The sequence below is a fragment of the Protopterus annectens genome, chromosome 14.part0 (genome assembly GCF_019279795.1).
Source record: "Protopterus annectens isolate FY-2018-M chromosome 14.part0, PAN1.0, whole genome shotgun sequence".
Classification (NCBI taxonomy): Eukaryota; Metazoa; Chordata; order Ceratodontiformes; family Protopteridae; genus Protopterus; species Protopterus annectens.
The window spans coordinates 769,113,893-769,133,063 of NC_056748.1; the positions used below are offsets into that span (position 1 = coordinate 769,113,893).

At 41.1% G+C, this 19,171-nt stretch overlaps 1 protein-coding gene across 1 annotated transcript in view; it reads left to right on the forward strand.

The window, feature by feature from the left end:
* The window catches only part of SNCG (synuclein gamma), a 169,057-nt gene that overhangs the window by 127,625 nt on the left and 22,261 nt on the right, over nucleotides 1–19,171 (forward strand). Inside the window, exon 4 of the mRNA XM_044056502.1 lies at nucleotides 11,218–11,283. Within this exon, the coding sequence (XP_043912437.1) occupies nucleotides 11,218–11,283 (66 nt within the window). The remainder of the gene's footprint in view (nucleotides 1–11,217; nucleotides 11,284–19,171) is intronic.

Here is a 19,171-nt window from a genome sequence, read left to right on the forward strand (position 1 = left end):
CCATCACACAAAAATGTGAGGTTCAGATTTTATATCCTTGAGAAAATTTATGCTAACACAAAACAACTTATTCTAGCAGCTTTCTAAGTTTATCAGTTTGATATTAAAACTCTGTCTCTGATTTTGTGTCTTTGCGTTTTGGCCCTGTCCGGATTTCTTGTGCTTAGAGATTGTAGGTATGTCTGGACAGGAAGTGTGTTCCAGAGAAGGTGTAGGTGCTGCATGACAAATCTATCCCCCTTCACCTTGCCTTATTTATTTGTTGGAGTAGAGTTAGATCTCAAGCCCTAGTATTAGTAGGACTGTTTGATATTTGGAGGTGTAAGATTGTGTAACTCTGTAATTGAAACCCACCTTCCCCTGTCTTCATTGTAAATTTTCATCACTATGACAGTTTTACAGTTCACAGGTACTGTCCTAGCCTTCCATGCAACATTTGAAACCATAGCAGCCCAACAATGTTTAGCAGCTTCAGGATTTCTAACCAGACCTCATCCATTCCTGCAGCTCTGTCAAAGCAGAAGTGCTAAATCTTTATAGTGAGCTCCAGTTCCACCACTTGCATCTGGTACAGAGGAAGGCATGTCCCACTGGATTCAGATATTTTCAAAGTGCTCCTTCTACTGCTTGACAATGTTCTCATTCAAAATCAGCTTTTCTTCAACCTCACCATGAGCTACCTGTACAGTATCCTGCCTCCCCTTCCTGAGTCACTCAATAGTTTTTACAGCTTCTTTGAGACTCTCCAAGAGTTATTTTCTAGTACCTCACCAAACCACCCCCAACAGTAGAGTTTTCACTTTCATGACTGCTGTAGCTGCTGTTTTTATAGCCTGTTATTACCTATTATCAAAACCAGAGCTGCAGTAATAGATCTAGTCATCAGTCTGACACCTTCCCTCACTTCTTGATCCTAAGGTTACCACCTTTACAACTTCTAGCCACCTTTTGTCCACATCTACTGCTATCTCAGCTATTGAAGTTGTTAAAAGAGGTCCATTCAGAATCCATGTGCCTGATTTCCCCAGATCATGGCTGAAGCTCTTCTAGAGGTGGGAGTTGAATCAGCCTGGTGTTCCCATAACATTTTCACTGTGTTGGTTTTCTTGGATCTGTTCATCCACCACCCCAGCTATCTGACCTAGCTTACTAACAAATTGTGATCTGTTGACGGCTCAGCACCTGCTCTGACCTATATGTCAAAAATGAACAGACTCAGATCTGATGATACAAATGCAGTCACTGACCTATGGTCCATGGTGTTCTGGTAAAATATACTTAAAGAGATGCTAGTATTCACACTTTTAGTCTGTTATGGAGAATATGTTACCAGCACAGATGCCCCCCCAAAAAAATTCACTACCTTAGTTTAGATTAAACAGGCACCATGACAGGAAAACACTGTCAATTTACCTGTCTGTCAATGTCCCTATCTGCCCCTATGGTCATGAGCTTCAGGGACTGACTGAAGTTTTGGATGAGATCATAGAGGCAAGTGGCAGCTTCAGGATTTCTAACCAGACCTCATCCATTCCTGCAGCTCTGTCAAAGCAGAAGTGCTAAATCTTTATAGTGAGCTCATTTACTAATAAAATGGCTCCAGTTCCACCACTTCCATCTGGTACGCCCTCTTCAGAGGAAGGCATATGCCACTGGATTCAGATATTTTCAAAGTGCCCCTTCTACCGCTTGACAGTGTTCTCATTCAAAATCAGCTTTTCTTCAACCTCACCATGAGCTTCATGTACAGTATCCTACCTCCCCTTTCTGAGTCAATGATTAGTTTTTACAGCTTCTTTCAGACACTCCAAGAGTTATTTTCCAGTAACTCACCAAACTCTTCCCCTTACAGGATAGTTAAGCACACCCTCCACAACTGAATGAGTACTTTGGCAATCCAAAGGGATTTCAGAGTACAGTCACTGCTCCTTTGTGCTCAGAGTTCTCAACTAAAGTAGGCTAAATACTTCCAATGGTATGAGGTACAACTCACCAACAGGGTCCTAGACAGACCCAGGACACATTCACAGGAATATATGTCTCAATTAGTCTAAGGAACATCTGGGGATCCCCACAGCATGAGATGGAAATGGCTGCTGTGGTTAGGTAAGTGTGGCCTACCCAGCCTGGTTTGTTACCATAACAACTCTCACAGCCTTTTGCTAGCTCCACCCATAAGTACTTTTGCCCTGACTAGGCTTGCAATGATCTTGGCTTGGATAGAAGCCTTGGTGCTGGAGGATGACAGTGATGAAGGATGGGAATGAGCTGCTAGCACAAGCTTGGTCATTCTGGGGGGGGGGGGGGTGGAATGACAATGTTCCGTCACAGGAGCACCACCTTAAGGGAGGTCTGAAAGTGCAAGTCTTACAGCAGGGGTATCCAGAAAGTGTCACCAAGCACTCAGCTTAGCATCTTAGACGTATGGAGAATGCACCCCCTCAAATTAGCAAAGCAGGCATTGTACTGCAGTGCCTTAACAATAAGGTGATGTTGAGAGCATATAAAACTTCTCCTAACCATTCTGGATGATAGCAGTGATTTCCAGCCATTGGCTTCTTAGGATGTCATGGATTAGGGGAACAGGGGTCCAATACTGGATGGATGCTTGATGGTTAAATGACTGTGTGTGTGTTGTGGGGTAGGAGTAGGAGATTCAGGTTAATAGCAAAATCAAGGTAATGTGCTTCAGCTGCTTGCCAGATGTTTCCTTAATCTACTAAGCCACAGAGCTTGACATCAGTTAAATTACAATAATTTGTTATAAATCCGTTCACTGGTCCTGTGAAGTACCAGCACCTTCCAGGTAAACCTGCAGACTTGTACCAACACGAGAAACCTCTAAACAGCTAATTAGTTGGGAGTGTTTCAAGATAATTGTACTTTTCATGAGATGTTAATGAATTTCATATGGGACACAGATTAAATCATCACCACATTTCTTTGATTAAACATTTCCATAGATAAGTCCAGCCCAGTAGTATAAATGTAAGAATTTTTTGTGAAATACGCAGTTCACCCCAAAATTCACATATTCTGGAGTTCTACTATTACAACATGTAAAGCAGTAAAAAGACTCTTACATATTATGTGCTCAGGCAGTTTCTTCTGTGTATTAGAAGCAGCTATGTTATACTCTTGCAAATAACAGCTGCCCTTCTATAACAATTTCTGAGGGGACTCATTAGCTTTGTTGTGCTGTATCCTTTGGGGAAAAAATGTAGGTACACACACACACACACACACACACACACACACACACACACACACACACACACACACACACACACACGTGATAGTTGAGAATTTCAAAGGTGCAATGAAATACAAGATTCTGAGGCACGCCCTTATAACATCTGATGCAGCTGTGACCAGACTGTCTTCAACTGTTTGTTATTTGCAGCAGGGTGGGCTCATTCAATGCTGCGCAACAGCTGATGCAGTGGTTCACCTTGAAATTCAATAGGAGGCCTTTGGCACAATGTCAGGCTAGGTTTGCCTCAAGCTGAAACTTTAGCTTTGTGAGTGTTCTTTGTGACTTTCTATAGTGTCTTACATAATTAAAATTGTTCTTAAACAATAAAAGTAAAGCATTTTACTAACTACACAGTACCCATATAACTAAATGAAGAACTAAGGAGACATTTTCAGACAGAGTCAAGTAGTTCTGTTCATAATTTATAATCCAGCTCCTCAAAATTTCAGCCTGAAATGAGCCAGTGAATTACGGTATCCATAATGACTATGTTACTCCGTAAAAATGGTTGCTTGTGTCACTGGGTGTCTATTAAAAAATAAACTAATCAAACTCAAATGCGTTCAGTAAGGTCAGCTTGATATGAAACCCCTGCTTAGTGGTATACCACTGTACTCTTAGTGACAAAATGCTGATAGCCCCATTTCATAAATGTAGATTGTTTACTGAGTTACTGTAATGAAATGCATTTGTAACAAACTGTACCAAGACAGAGATTAGCCCCATTTCATAACTTTAGATTGTTTACTGAGTTACTGTAATGAAATGCATTTGTAACATACTGTACCAAGACAGAGAGAGAGAGAGAGAGAGAGAAAGAAAATTATGAGGCAGTATATGCAAAGACACAATTTTCCATTTTCTTGGAAAACACCAAAACATTCCAGATTTTGGATATATACATACATACATAGGTTCATAGGTTCATAGGTTCATACTAGGCTATCTGCCCAAGGGCATTTATAAGCCTAGCCCATAGTTATGTGGCTTTCGCCACCCCTTTAGTTTGAATAAAACTATGCCTATTATTTTGCTGTGCCTCTGTCAAGCAGTGACACTGAAGTAATCCCTGGGGTATATCTGCGATCTCCCATCCATTGGTCAAGATTCCTCTTGAACAAGGCCAGCGAGGTGCTCTGCCTCACATGTACCGGGATTTTGTTCCACAGCATAGGGAGTCTCTGGGTGATGAATTTGTCCCTCTTCTTAAACAATAAAAGTAAAGCATTTTACTAACTACACAGTACCCATATAACTAAATGAAGAACTAAGGAGACATTTTCAGACAGAGTCAAGTAGTTCTGTTCATAATTTATAATCCAGCTCCTCAAAATTTCAGCCTGAAATGAGTCAGTGAATTACGGTATCCTTAATGACTATGTTACTCCGTAAAAATGGTTGCTTGTGTCACTGGGTGTCTATTAAAAAATAAACTAATCAAACTCAAATGCGTTCAGTAAGGTCAGCTTGATATGAAACCCCTGCTTAGTGGTATACCACTGTACTCTTAGTGACAAAATGCTGATAGCCCCATTTCATAAATGTAGATTGTTTACTGAGTTACTGTAATGAAATGCATTTGTAACAAACTGTACCAAGACAGAGATTAACCCCATTTCATAACTTTAGATTGTTTACTGAGTTACTGTAATGAAATGCATTTGTAACATACTTTATTTTAAGCACAGGCAGTAATGCCCTTCTAGCCTGCCTACGGATTGCCTTACCACTGGAAAATTGGCATTTTCAGGCCAGAGCACTCATTCACCATAGCTTGTATTTCTCCTTATATTTACTTAAATGCATACCTGTCAGATTGTTTATTCAGTGCCGTGTACCTAGCTTGTGTTTTCATTTGTTACTATATAAGTGCATTAGAAGCTATTATAGAAGCATGTTGATTTCTTTTATCCTCCATCGCCTATGTAACACTCAGCTAGTCACCTATCCTGACAGTACTCCTGGGCTGAGTCTGAAAAAGGTCCATGGAAAGTAGAGCTCTACCCCAGTAAACAAATACAAATACAAATAAAATAAAATAAAAATCTTAATATTTGGAATTACATTTTAATAACCATAAACACAGTATAAAATTATGTATGAGTCATAATAACTGGCCATACTGAAGACTACAGCTCTCAGCCTTCTAGATATAGAAATAAGAAAAATGCTAAAAATAAGCAATAACAGACTCAAATAATGATGGACACAATTTAAATGGTAACAAGGTGTCAAAAAAAGTTGACTTGACAGAATAAGATGATTTGTACTTATATGCATTTTCTGAAAAATAAGAAGACTGCATTTGCGATTTAAGGCATAATATAAGCCTTTAACATGCAACATGTGTTATAAAATCATAATTTTTTATGAAGTTGTTGTTGTTTCTTTCAGCTTTTCCCGGTTAGGGGTCGCCACAGCTGAACTCCGGTCCGCTAATGATTGGTAGTTGATTTTTATGTGTCAAGTTACCAGCCCTGACGCACAACCTTCAATGAAGGTATGCCCATTCACGCATGTCTCCACGCAGAAGACGCTCTAGCTGAAAATTGAACTGGACAGCGTCTTACTGTGAGGCGACAACGCTACCGCAGCACCACCACCACATAATACAACGAAAAAAATAGTTTTCCTCTTTTAGGTTTCCCACTACTGTTGATAATTTCAGGATTCATGATGCCTGTTCCAACTTTGGTAACTCCCTGGTATGACCCACATCATGAGGGTCCTTCTGTTACAGGGACAACTGTGTGTGGTGGTCTGCATTCCACAGTAGCCTATAAGGAATGCACCACCTAGCATTAGAAAGTGGTACAGTACAGGTGGGGGGCTGTCATATTGCAGTTGAGTAGTGAGGCTTTTTACTTTGCCCTCTGTTCTCCCAGAGTGTGGACATCAAGTATAAGGTTGGGTGGCTGATGAGGAATGGCCTGAGGGCAAGCTTACCCACGCCTTTAGAGCAGCTTGTTTCCCCATGCCCACCACGTGACCAACCTGACAGTATCACTGCCTGAGCTCAGAATGAGTTCTACCTAGCAGGTTCCTTTCTCCCAAGATACCAGGAGGTAACTTTTCTGACACCTCTTGCTTAAAACCCAGAAAGCCAGAAGGATTGTGAGAGTGCCACTTTCTCAGTCTGTATTCCATAAAGAAAATCAAAATCAAGTGGATTTTTGCCCTTCTGCTCCACAGAGGTTTCTGTCCTCCCTGAGCTCACCTTAGGACACCTGCATTACTCTTTGACAGGTGTACCACCCCAGTCAAACTCCCCACCTGACACTGTCCCCAGAGCGGGTCACACCCAGATGCCCGGGCGCTTGGAGCCATAAGCGAGAGTCCCGGTGGGGTTTGCCCTCCCGCCTCACTGGGTAAGTAATAAAATGATAAGAGTAGTGATATTTCACTGGCTGCCAAGGCCTCCCACTTATTCTACATGTCTCATGTCTCTTCACAGTGCCAGACTAGAGTCAAGCTCAACAGGGTCTTCTTTCCCCAATGATTCTGCCAAGCCCATTCCCTTGGCTGTGATTTCGCTAGATAGTAGGTAGGGACAGTGTGAATCTCGTTCATCTATTCATGCGCATCACTAATTAGATGACAAGGCATTTGGTTACCTTAAGAGAGTCATAGTTACTCCCTCCATTTACCTGCGCTTCATTGAATTTCTTCACTTTGACATTCAGAGCACTGGGAAAAATCACAACATGTCAACACCCATCTTGGGCCTTCATTATGCTTTGTTTTAATTAAAGAGTCGGATTCCCCTGGTCCACACCAGTTCTAAGTCAGTTGCTAGCTGCTGGATGATGCGGGACGATGGTTGGGACTGGTGCCCACCACGGCCGGGGAGATCCACAGGAAGGGTCTGGCATGTGTCCAGAGTTACCGCTGCTGTCCCCCTGCCCCCCCGGGAGGGGGGAGGACAGTGAGGGGGTGACGTCTCATTCAGCCATGGCACATGCCCAGCCCCACTTTACTCCCAAGCCCAACTGACCCAGCCCTTAGAGCCAATCCTTATCTCAGAGTTATGAATCTGGCTTGCCAACTTCCCTTACCTATATTGTTCTAACATGTCAGAGGCTGTTCACCTTCAAACATATATATAACAATACCTGCTGCAGTTATGGGTGCGGCCTGGTGCAAGACTTACACCCTCTCCCCCATATATTCAAGGGCCGGCGAGAGCTCACCTGATGCTGCTGGAACTGCAATGCTTTCCAGGGTACTGGCCCCTCTTTTGGAATGAACCCATTCCAGGGCACCCTGTTCTTTACAAAGAAAATAGAACTCTCCCAGGGGCCCCTGACAGCTTTTCTGGGATCATTTGCAGCACTGCACTGGATGCAGTAAGGCACCAATCTCCAGCACTCTGGATTCAGGGATCTGAACCCAACTCCATTTCAATCGGCTGAGGGAGATGGAGGCCATCACCTGTCCCTTTGGAACTGTACTTGCCTATCTCTCAGGACCAACTGACCCATGTTCAACTGCTGTTCACGTGGAACCCTTCTCCACTTTACCCTTCAAAGCTCTCATTTGAATATTTGCTACTACCACCAAGATCTGCACCCACAGCAGCTCCACCTGGGCCCTCACCCTGGGCTTCAATGCCACTGCAGTGACCCTCCTACTCATCACAGTGTAGTCCCCCTTGGCTTCTAGCACTGGCCGGGTATGGGCCCGATGCTTCAGCACCATCCTTTTTCAGAGCTAGTTGATCCTTTCTCCCAAGATAAGCATGCCTACCCCCCCCTTTATTTAAAGTCATAAAGTCAGCTGCTATTTTAAATTAAAAATAATAGTTGACTTTCTGTTTTATTTCTGGTTCTCAGAACTCCACTGCTGTGAGAATTTATGAAGTCCTGAGGAGACTGCTTCTCTGATTTTTACCTAAGCTCAAGTGTAGTGTGTGTGTGTGTGTGTGTGTGTGTGTGTGTGTGTGTGTGTGTGTGTGTGTGTGTGTGTGTGTGTGTGTGTGTATGTGTACTATGGTAAATTATTGTTTTTTTTTTTATTTTATTGCTGCATACTGTCTGAGGAGTACACAGATACCATATGTGACTTTAATTGTTAGGTGCATAGTCTCTTTGTGGATGAAAGTGACTAATGCTGCTGTCATTTGTTCAAGTTAAGCAGTTATTCCGGCTTTGTAGAATTAGTATGCATTTGTGTGAAGCCATCTGAAATACCTTATTGTGGTATTTTTTTTAAACACAGTTAAGACATCTGAAGCGTGCACAGTGAATAAAATGGCTGTAATTCAATGGGTACAGAATATGTCTGTTATAAAAATGTGTGGGATGGGGAGGGGTTGCAGTGTATCTAAAACAGCAGTTTGGCCATTGTCATTGTACAAAATAAGAGGCTGTCTATGGCAGTCTGGGAAAGGTATGTGTGAAAACTGATTGCTGGCATGACTGTGCAGCAAGCAGCAATGCCATCTCATAGTTGTTCCTTCTCTGCTTGAGTTTTTGAATGTGATTCCTTCTGAGTGCAGTTTTCATACACTATTCATAGATTCATAGATATTCCAAGGCCACTGAATCTTATGACCATTTATGCCTTTACTGTACCCTTCCTCAAACTGTAAATCTTTCCTTCAGGAGGGCCATAACAGTCAATCCCAAAGTAAATTTGTGGATACCCATCCAATCATGTAGCTTATGTTTAAAGGAAGATAGTGAGTCACACTGCTCAACATGTAGAGGAAGTTTATCCCAGAGGTGTAAGAGGAGATGGGTTTTAAACCTGTTCCCTCCACTGTGTTATATTTATCTGTTGATGAAGATTGATATCCCTGCTTCTAGTATTGATGTAGATATTGGTCTTATGGAGATACAAGAGGTCCAGGACATTGGTGCCTTTAATGGTGCAGTAAGCAAGACAAAGATGTCCCCTCAAAATTCCATAAGACGCTGAATAAATGGATAGAGCTTCCAGCCTCTTTTGATAGCTCAGGACCTTTAGGCCTGTAATCTTTCTTGTTAGGAATCTTTGGGGTCTTTCTAATTATTTGATATGTTTAGTGAGATACATCCAACAGGGGGTGTTGCACTCGATAACTGTCCTAATCAATGCTGAGTATAAAGGAATGATTACCTTTTTAGACTTTGATGATAATCCTTTGTCAGTTGGTTGGGCTAAATAAAAAAAAAATGATTCCCTGACAACTGTTGTCACATTAACATACTAGGTATTTTCTAGGCTATTGCTCTGTGAGGATCTTAATCAAACTTACCTTACATTCCCAAGGTAGTTTTTAGCCTTTATATTTTGCATACAAGTAACACAGAGATGGGCCAAACAAAGATATGTTGGGACTTTACATGTTTCCTCATTCAAGAGGTACAGTGGTGCTAAACCAGGACTGAAGTTTTGGTTACTCATTCATTCACTGAAATGATATAAGAATCGAGTAAAAGAAGTGCTTTGCCTTATGTGCAGTGGAAGACAGTTCCACAGAAGTGGTATTCTCTGTCATTAATACCTGTCTCTCCAACATGCTCTATTTATTTGTTTATGGTACTATTAATTTTGTGAATATGTAATAGGTATGACAGAACAGGGTCTGTAGAAGCTCTATGCATGAGGCAGAGGATGTTTCTCAATAGCTTGTATAATGGCATAATGGACAAAAGAGAAGGAGGGAGCTATCAACCCGGGTATCTAGGTCCCTATCTCTGTATGTGGGTTTTAACCAGGTGCTCTAGCTTCCTCTTCAAACAAGGGTATGTTGGGACTTTACATGTTTCCCTGTTCAAGAGGTACAGTGGTGCTAAACCAGCTTGTGTAATGGCATAATGGATAAAAGAGAAGGAGGGAGATATCAACCCAGGTATCTAGGTCCCTATCTCTGTATGTGGCTTTTAACCAGGTGCTCTAGCTTCCTCTTCAAACAAGGGTATGTTGGGACTTTACATATTTCCCTGTTCAGGAGGTACAGTGGTGCTAAACCAGCTTGTGTAATGGCATAATGGATAAAAGAGAAGGAGGGAGATATCAACCCAGGTATCTAGGTCCCTATCTCTGTATGTGGCTTTTAACCAGGTGCTCTAGCTTCCTCTTCAAACAAGGGTATGTTGGGACTTTACATGTTTCCCTGTTCAAGAGGTACAGTGGTGCTAAACCAGCTTGTGTAATGGCATAATGGACAAAAGAGAAGGAGGGAGCTATCAACCCGGGTATCTCGGTCCCTATCTCTGGGTGTGGGTTTTAACCAGGTGCTCTGCTCTATGCCTGTGAACATTTATTTTTTTTTTACTTTCTTCCCCATCTAATACCAGAAGGATACACAGAAGGTAACTCTCTTTTTTTGGAGGGCTAAGGAAGTTTCTTTCAGTACCAAGTACTATACACATGTGGAGACAAGCATACTGAAAGCCATATAGCTTTTTAATTGGTCAATCTGGAACCCATCTGAATTATCTCTCTCTCTCTCTCCAAATATATCACATAGCATATATCACAAACAGTCTCTATGCTAATACTCCAAGACAAAAAAAGTAAACATACCAAAGCTTTTCAAACACTTCTCTCTTCCTTTATTTTGTCTTGCTGCATACCTATCAAGTTAGCACTATTGTATTTTATGTGCTTGGGTTCAACATTGTGTAGCTTTGCATTTAGTATACTCTTCAAGCATTTTATCTTTCTTACCTTGGAGGTAAGTTATTTTCTTAAAGGAATTGATTTGCTAATACTAAAACCAGACAATCATCATAGACTTATACACCTGTACATTTTAACAGCAGTTTTCTGAGAGAATGTGGGTAACCCAGTTCTGTACTTACTGGTGCAAAAAAATATATATAAATACAAATTAAAAAAGGACTTAAGTCAGAATGTTCAAATGTATTCTGTCATTGTGAGACTGGAAAGAAAGCCAGAAAGGCTGCAGCAGCAGTTAGAAGATATAACCTTTTACTAAATGAAGTGCTGTTTCTGTGTTTCATCCTTTGTAGGAAGCACCTCCTGCAGAACCTGCACCAGAGGACCAACCAGCTGAGGCAGCTGAAGCTACAGAAGAGGTAAACAACCAATTCTCCTCACTCATCTTCACTCATCCTGTATGCTTTGCATACAGTCCGTAAACAGTTTAACTCATTTATCAGTCTGATTGATGTCTGTTTCAAACTGTTTAACCAAGTCCACTACTATTTTTCATAGACCAGGAAAAAACTTGAAAAGTACCACAAATAAAAATACATTCATTATCATATGTGCATTAAACACTGGGTTAGGGTGAGTCAAGCAATGGAAAATGGCATTAGAAACTAAATGTCTCTGTCAATTTACTGTGTGTTTATTATTCATGGATATAATATGTTTCTTACTGACACTATACCCAACTGCTGATGTTAATGTGAAGTTGCTTATATGTGTGTTATGTTTTGGAGTTTTTCTCACTGAGTCTTCAATGAAAATTAAACCCTCCCAGCTGGACATTTCAGTCAGCAAATTTTAAAAAAATAAATAATAATTTGTGTGTAACCAAATCATTACTAAACAACACTAGCAGTACAATATTACTGTCAAAGAGATGGTCTGTTCAAAGTTTTATCATGATATATTTATGCTGACAGAAAAAGAATGCAGTTTTGCACTCTTATTATTTCTTATGAGTCTCTATGCTGTTTTGGTCCTGGCAAATGATAACATTGTATGTATCAAGCAAACGAGTCACAGAACCAATGAGGCACAGAGGCTATACAATACAGGTTAGATTTTCTCTTCTCCAAACCCAGCTAAGTCCATATTATAAATGTAATATTTTGGTAGGTTTCTTAATGGTATTCATTCTTGAAATCTACATTTCACTTGGTTGCTGTAGATCAGAGAACCACAGAAGTGGGGTTGTATTGAATAGATGGTGTCTTTTCAGAGGAACTTGTCACCAAAAAAATAAAAAAAAATCCTTGCTAAAGTGCATTATGTTGCATTTATTGGCTTTAAATCCAAATGACTTCAGGGTGCCTTGAAAGTGGTGTCCAAAGCTTTGGTGTGGTCACTAATAACCTTGATTAGTGGCACAGTGTTGCAGCGGTAACATTGTTGCCTGACAGCAAGAGGTTCTCTGGTTCGATTCTTGGCTGGGGTGCCTTCTGTGTGGAATCTCTATGCCCCCCCCTGTATTCGCATGGGTTTCCTCCAGGTGCTCTAGTTTCCTCTCACATTCCAAAGACTTGCATGTGGAGAGTTTCTCCCCAGGCTTCCTCTGAAAATCGGCTCTGTCCTAGTCAGACTTTCCTGGTCAACAAATGTTAAAAATAAAAAATAAAAGATCATTGGCAAAACAGAAATTAAGTAGAGACTAAATTATTAGTCAAGAAGTAAAGAAACCTATAACTCAGTGAATCTAACCATTGTCATGGGAAAACATTGAAATGATGTGCATGTGCTCTGGAAATATGCCAACAGGATCCTGGTTTATATAACAAGGGATTGTATTCAAGTAAAACCGTTGCCTTTTTTTTTCAGATTACATGTTAATTGTATTGTCATGCTTTGAGTACTGTGCAGTGCTCTACAAACCACAGTGACAAGAAAACTTTAAATTAGCAGGTCGTATAGGGAGGAGGGCCTCTAAAATTACCAGAAGGATTGGGTCAGAGTATGAAAAAATGGAAGGCTCTGGGCATGTGCAGTTTGGAAGAAGGAACTAAGTTGGGGAACACAAGTTCTTATTCATAGGACACTTGTTAAGGGAGGGCCTAAAAAGATGGACAGTGGGGAGAGGCAGGTACATGTATGCATCTGTAAACGATTCATGCCTCATTTACAAAAACAATGACAGTGGCGAGACCCAGGAATGACCTGTGTAGATCAACAACAGACATCAAGTAACTGTGGTAACAGAGGAAAATGGGGAAAGGAAGGAATATGGGAAGGTGCAGTAATTCAAAGGCTGCTTCTGCAATAAGGCAGAATTAATAGGCCATTAGTTATCTTCTACTGACTTATTTATATGCTTGTTAAAGCTCTAACGAGGTATCTCATAGAGTCTGAGAAGGTCAGCAGAACATTGAACAACCTACTTTCATAAAGGTGAGGTCCTGTCAATGCATCCTTGGCCAACAACAAATGAGATGTACAGTGAGGCTACCTAGACCTCGTCGAGACTTTCAGCTCAATTTTACATTAAAGAGTAACAGGAGATTTTCAGAGTTGGCAATATAACCCTAAATAGAGCCATGTTTGGATAGCTGGAATAGTGGTAGAAAACACAGGATGGCTATTTAGGTGACAGCAGACTTTGCAATATACATCGCAAACAGTATTTCATGATGATCAGGAATGACCACCACTGGGTTTAGGGCATTTGATTTATTGTTATCATTGTTTAGGTCCCAGTGAGCAATTTGTTTTTCAAGAAAGAACAAAGTAGAACATTCTCTCTTTAGATATGTTTTATCATCAAAGCAAACAATAGCACATAAAGAAGAGTAAGAGACATTCTAAAATAAATTAATGTTTATATGGAACTTCAGTAGAAACATATTTTCTAGAGTAATCAACATTCATATACAATATCACTCTGTGTTTTTAATTCTGAACAGTGTGTTTTGCGAAATATATATATTACTTCTGATCCAAAGGGGTGATGAATGCAGTGTGATGATTACGTTTTCATATTCTGGTTAAGAGTAGAGGGTACTGTGAGCTAAAATCCATCACATTAAGTACATAAGGAGTAGTTAAGTTGATATGAATGAAAGACCAAATGTATAGGTGGCCACTGGTATTGTGGTGTTGGAGTAGGAGAGGTACTGCACTAGAGGAACAAATAGGGCAATAGGGAACTTACTGTTGGTAAAAATCCATGTAGTACTAGCAGCCTACTTACAAATGACACAAAGTTGGGGTCCACAGTAAGGGACTGAGGGATTTGGGCTGCAGGATGACATGGTTAGGTTACATTAGTCAGTGAAGTGGCAGCTGGATTTAATGCCAATAAATGCAATATAATGCACTTTAGCAAGAAGAAGCCAAATCATGGCTGTGTTTTGGAGGTGATGATGTACTGGGAAGGGAGAGAGAAGAGTAAATAAAAAAAAACACCTTGGGTTATTGATCTCTTTCAAAAATGCGATTTGGGAAGGTGGTGGCAAGGAGAATGGGTGTACAGTGTGTAACTAAGGTGCTCAACGCCAGAAGTCTAAATCTCAAGATGCAGGCACTCGATGCACTCCTCAGCATGGAGAACATCGACGTCTGTGTAGTAACTGAAACCTGGTTTAAGGCTCCTGAGAGCACCCCAGCACTACCAGGCTATACCTCGTATCATGCTTTTCGGCCCCAAAACCCGGGTCGAACCACAAAGGGAGGGTGTCCCATATTCATCAAGACACCACACACAGGTTAGTTACAAACAACACACATCAAGACCATAGACCAGCACAGGTACCATAACCATAGAGCAAACTGCTATACAACTGGTAGCATGTTACAGACCACCCTCCCAATCTCAGGAACCCCACTCAGCCTTCCTGAAGACATTGGAGGATATGAATGTTATACAAAATACCATCATACTGGGAGACTTCAACTACCCAAACATAGATTGGGTACATTATTCTAGCCCTAACACCCCTGCCCCAAAGGTTCCTGAATTCAATTCAAATGCACTGGAACACAACTAGTCACACACCCACTAGGGGAGATAATATACTAGACCTGATCATCACAAACATGGGGACAAATGCTCCACACCAGAGGTATACCCCTCACTAGTGAGATCTGACCACAAACTAATCACCCTGGATATACATATCCCACCTCCACCCCAGCACAAAAGACCACAATGAAAAACTTCTCAAAAGCAGACTTCACTCTTCTTAAGACTGAGATGGTATCCTTTAAGCCTACTGGGCCAGTGGATACCACATCCCACAATGCCGAATCCTTCACAAATGCTTTATGGACATCTCCAAGAATGCATGGATCATGCAATCCCAAATAAATCCAAGTCCCTCTCACCAAGGCAAATGTCCTGTCTGATGGACCTCAGCCATTAACAAATTGTACAACAAAGAAGGAAGCTACTGCAAAGCAGTCAGAGCAAAATCCCATAAAGGAAGACATCTCTGATCAACATTAGCGAAAACTACGTTCTCTCTAAAAACATCCAAGGCCAACTTTGAGAGAAAAATCGCTAAGACACTAAAGATAACCACAAAGCCTTCTTCAGCTATGTTAGAAACCTGGGCGGAAACCCTCAGATATGCTCAGAGTTAGTTCACAACAACAAAAAAACACTGAACCCACAGATATTTGCCAACATTGGCTGCTGAGGTCAATGCAATTTTCTCCTCCCCCCTCCCCCCCCCAAAGAAATACTTATCCCAGCTGAATATCTCTCCCTGTCATGTCAGATGTCAAGAGAACCACCGCCCTCAACAAAGCTAAACACAGCATCAATGGGGACTGGCGGGTATCCGGGTTGCGGGTCACGTGTAAACCAAACCCGAGAGAACCCTTCTTTAAAAATAAAAATGCGTTACCTTAACACTGGCGTGCAGCAACAGTGGTCCCACTCCACAAAGGGGTACTCTACAGACCTAGACCCTGAACACTTCCCACTCCTAAAAAGGGCCTCTACAGACCCTGAGAAGGAACGCCCCATAAACCAGGACATAGGGACCTACAGACACTTGACCCCACCCAGTTCGGCTTTGTAAAGGCAGATACTTGGCTAAGGCCTTCACAACAATACCCACTCAGGCATCATAGATAAGACAAACGCAGCAACGTAAACCCTTACCACAGGGATCTGTCCTGGGACCCCCTCTTTTCGCATTTATTTCTCAGATGTTAAAGCAAACATGGGAGGGTTGTGGCTGACAAAGTCGCAGATGACTCTGCAACCAGGTCCCAGTCGATATACACCGAGGCACATACAACATACCTACAAAAAGCTCACAGAAATGGACAAACTGGTCCTTCACGGCCTTAAAAAAATAAAAAAAAAATGCATAGTCATCCCCCCTTTGGGAAAAACAAAGTACCCACAAATTATCACACAGCAACCCCCCTGAGTGAGGAAAAAGTAATCAGAGACCTAGGGACCCAAGCTCTACGACGACTCATTTGACACCACATTTGCACATTTGATTGAAAAAACATTCTACCTTGCACACCTCATCATGAAGGGATTCACATCCAGATCCAAGGATTGTCATGTACCCTATACTCCCTCCCCTCATCATATTGATGACAATGCCCCATGCCCCCCATTTGTACCTCTCACATACAACAGCTGGAGAGAAGAGAGACCACAAAGTCACCAAGAGGATCAAGGGTCTCAACTGTCAACATATGTCTGCTTATTCCAGACTAAAGAAACTTCAGCTCAGTAGCATAGCAGCATCAGAGTGATCACTGCTGGACTGACAAGGCCATTCCCAATCAATCAGGATATGATGGACATGCTCCAAAATCCAAATCAAAAGGAAATCCAGGCTAACCACGAGCTAAAGACTCAGCACAAGTATGAATAGGACATGCTGGAGGGATAGATAATAGATTCATATATGCTTTGCTTGGAACAAGAATCCCCAGTTCATATCAGGCAGAGCCCTCACTGACTCTCTTCAAGAGAAATCTTGATGGTGGTGGATGGGAGATCAACTACGTTAGGGTCAGGGTCACATCACTGTCACTTAGGGGGGGCAGCAGTAATTCCATTATATAAATAAAGGGACCTTCATTGTGTCACTACTAGACAGAGGCACAGTATTCTAAATTTTATTCTTTTTTTTGTACCATTTCATGGGGTGGGGCAAATCCACATCACTATGGCTAGGCTTACAAATGCCCCAGGGCAGATAGCCTAGTACTAAACTATGAAACTATGAAACTATGAGAATGGGTGCACAGTGTGTAACCAAGGGGAAATGGGTATACAGTGTGTAACCAAGGTGAGAATGGGTGCGCAGTGTGTAACCAAGGTGAAATGGGTGTACAGTGTATAACCAAGGCACAGACTCAAAAATGGTAGCTATTCTTTCATTATGCATCTTTTAATTTAATGTTTTCTTCCTTTAAACAGTATTTACTCTAAAAAGATTGCTTTACTGAGTTATAATTAGTTTTCTTGTGTATTCAACTAACAAATTCAGAAGGAGCAGAATACAGGCATGCACTATAATGTGCATTTTGCTCTTTCTCTGAGATAGCACTACCTCAGTTCCATACATAGATAAGACAAGTACAGGGATAAAAGAAAATGCTTGTTTTGTGCTATTTAATTTATGTTTCTTTAGATGTATAGTCTTTAAAGCGATCTACCCTTTGCTGTATCACTATTAAGATGTTTAACTTCAGTGTGTTGATTTGTTATGATATACTGGACCATAAAAACTAAAACAAAATGAATAGGAGCAATTCAGAGGCTATGTAATAGGTGTTTTGATAAAAGTGTATTATACTATAGCAACAGAGTGAGTAATGGGGAACATGTCCCTATAGTTAATATGAGACATCTACTGCTGGTGGAAGGACATAAATGGAACTCAGCACATGGTATAATTTTATAGGCTTTATATAAAGAAAGATATTAGTATGACTGAGAGAATTCAATGGTAAATAACTAAGACACTAGGCTCAGCTAGATGGTAGCATGATGAAAGACTGAATACATGCAGTTTGAAAAAGGTAAGGAACATAAAGAACATGGTCCAGGTCCATGTATACCTGTCTGAAATGGAATGCCAGGTTACAGAAAATGAGAGGAAGGAAGCTGTCTTCCTGCATACTGCTGACTATACCTTATGAATTGTTTTTTATTAGGATTTATAATTTTGTAAATACTTAACAACTGATTACCTGTGTGAAAAATGTTCAGTGATGAGCTCACAATAGTTTATCACTGGAAGTCATATATAAGCCGTGGTGGTGCAGCGGTTAGCATTGTCGCCTCACAGCAAGAGGTTCTCCTGTTCGATTCTCGGCTGGAGTGCCTTCTGTGTGGAGTCTGCATGTCCTCCCCATGGTTGAGTGATGTTAAAGACATGCAGGTAGGTGCGAGCGTGAATGGGCGTGCCTTATTTGAAGGTTGGGCGTCGGGCTGGCAACTTGGCACCATAAAAATCCACTGCCAATCACAAGCGGACTGGAGTTCCGCTGTGGCGACCCCTAACCGGGAAAAGCCGAAAGTCATCACTGGAAGTAATATTCTTATAATGTGACATACATACCCAATCTTACATCATCCTAGGGTTTCAGAAAGAACCCCCATTGCCAGAAGTGAGAACTGCAGCTAAAAGGGACTGTTTCTTCAATGCAGGAAAATGCAGTTCAGAGGCTCACAACTCACAGCTGTCCAGACTTGAGTAATGTTATAATAAAATAGCTAACTTTACAGTAAACTGCAACAATAGAACACCCCACTGTCTAGCCCTGAGATAATTAAACTTAACCACATCACCCATCTCTCTCTCTCAGCTAACTACAATACACAGACTTCTCTGTAAGCCAGACAATTGCCCAGCTCTTAACAGCTTAATCCAACACTTCTCTCACAATAGAATTTTATGGTCTAGAGAAAAATCAGTAATCAGTATTACCAAATCATCTAATATTGCATGTAACTCTCTATATTTAAATAGTGTAGCTAAACTATTGAACCACATCCCACTACTATCACTGAAATCCATTCTGAATGCAAAATGGTTTAAAATACAAATAAAACTTCACCTATCAAATCAATGGATTTGCTCCTGTACATCTCCAGGATAAGTGGCACTGTTATGTTAGCTTGTCATATCGTCAAACCATTTCTCTTCATTCACAATCCTATGCCTCACAACTTGTATTCATCAATACCTGAATAGTTTTACTAGCATCTCCCATAGTTTTGTGACACTGCTCAGCCCCCACTTCTATACTTCTAATATAATCTTTATGATAGCCGTATAT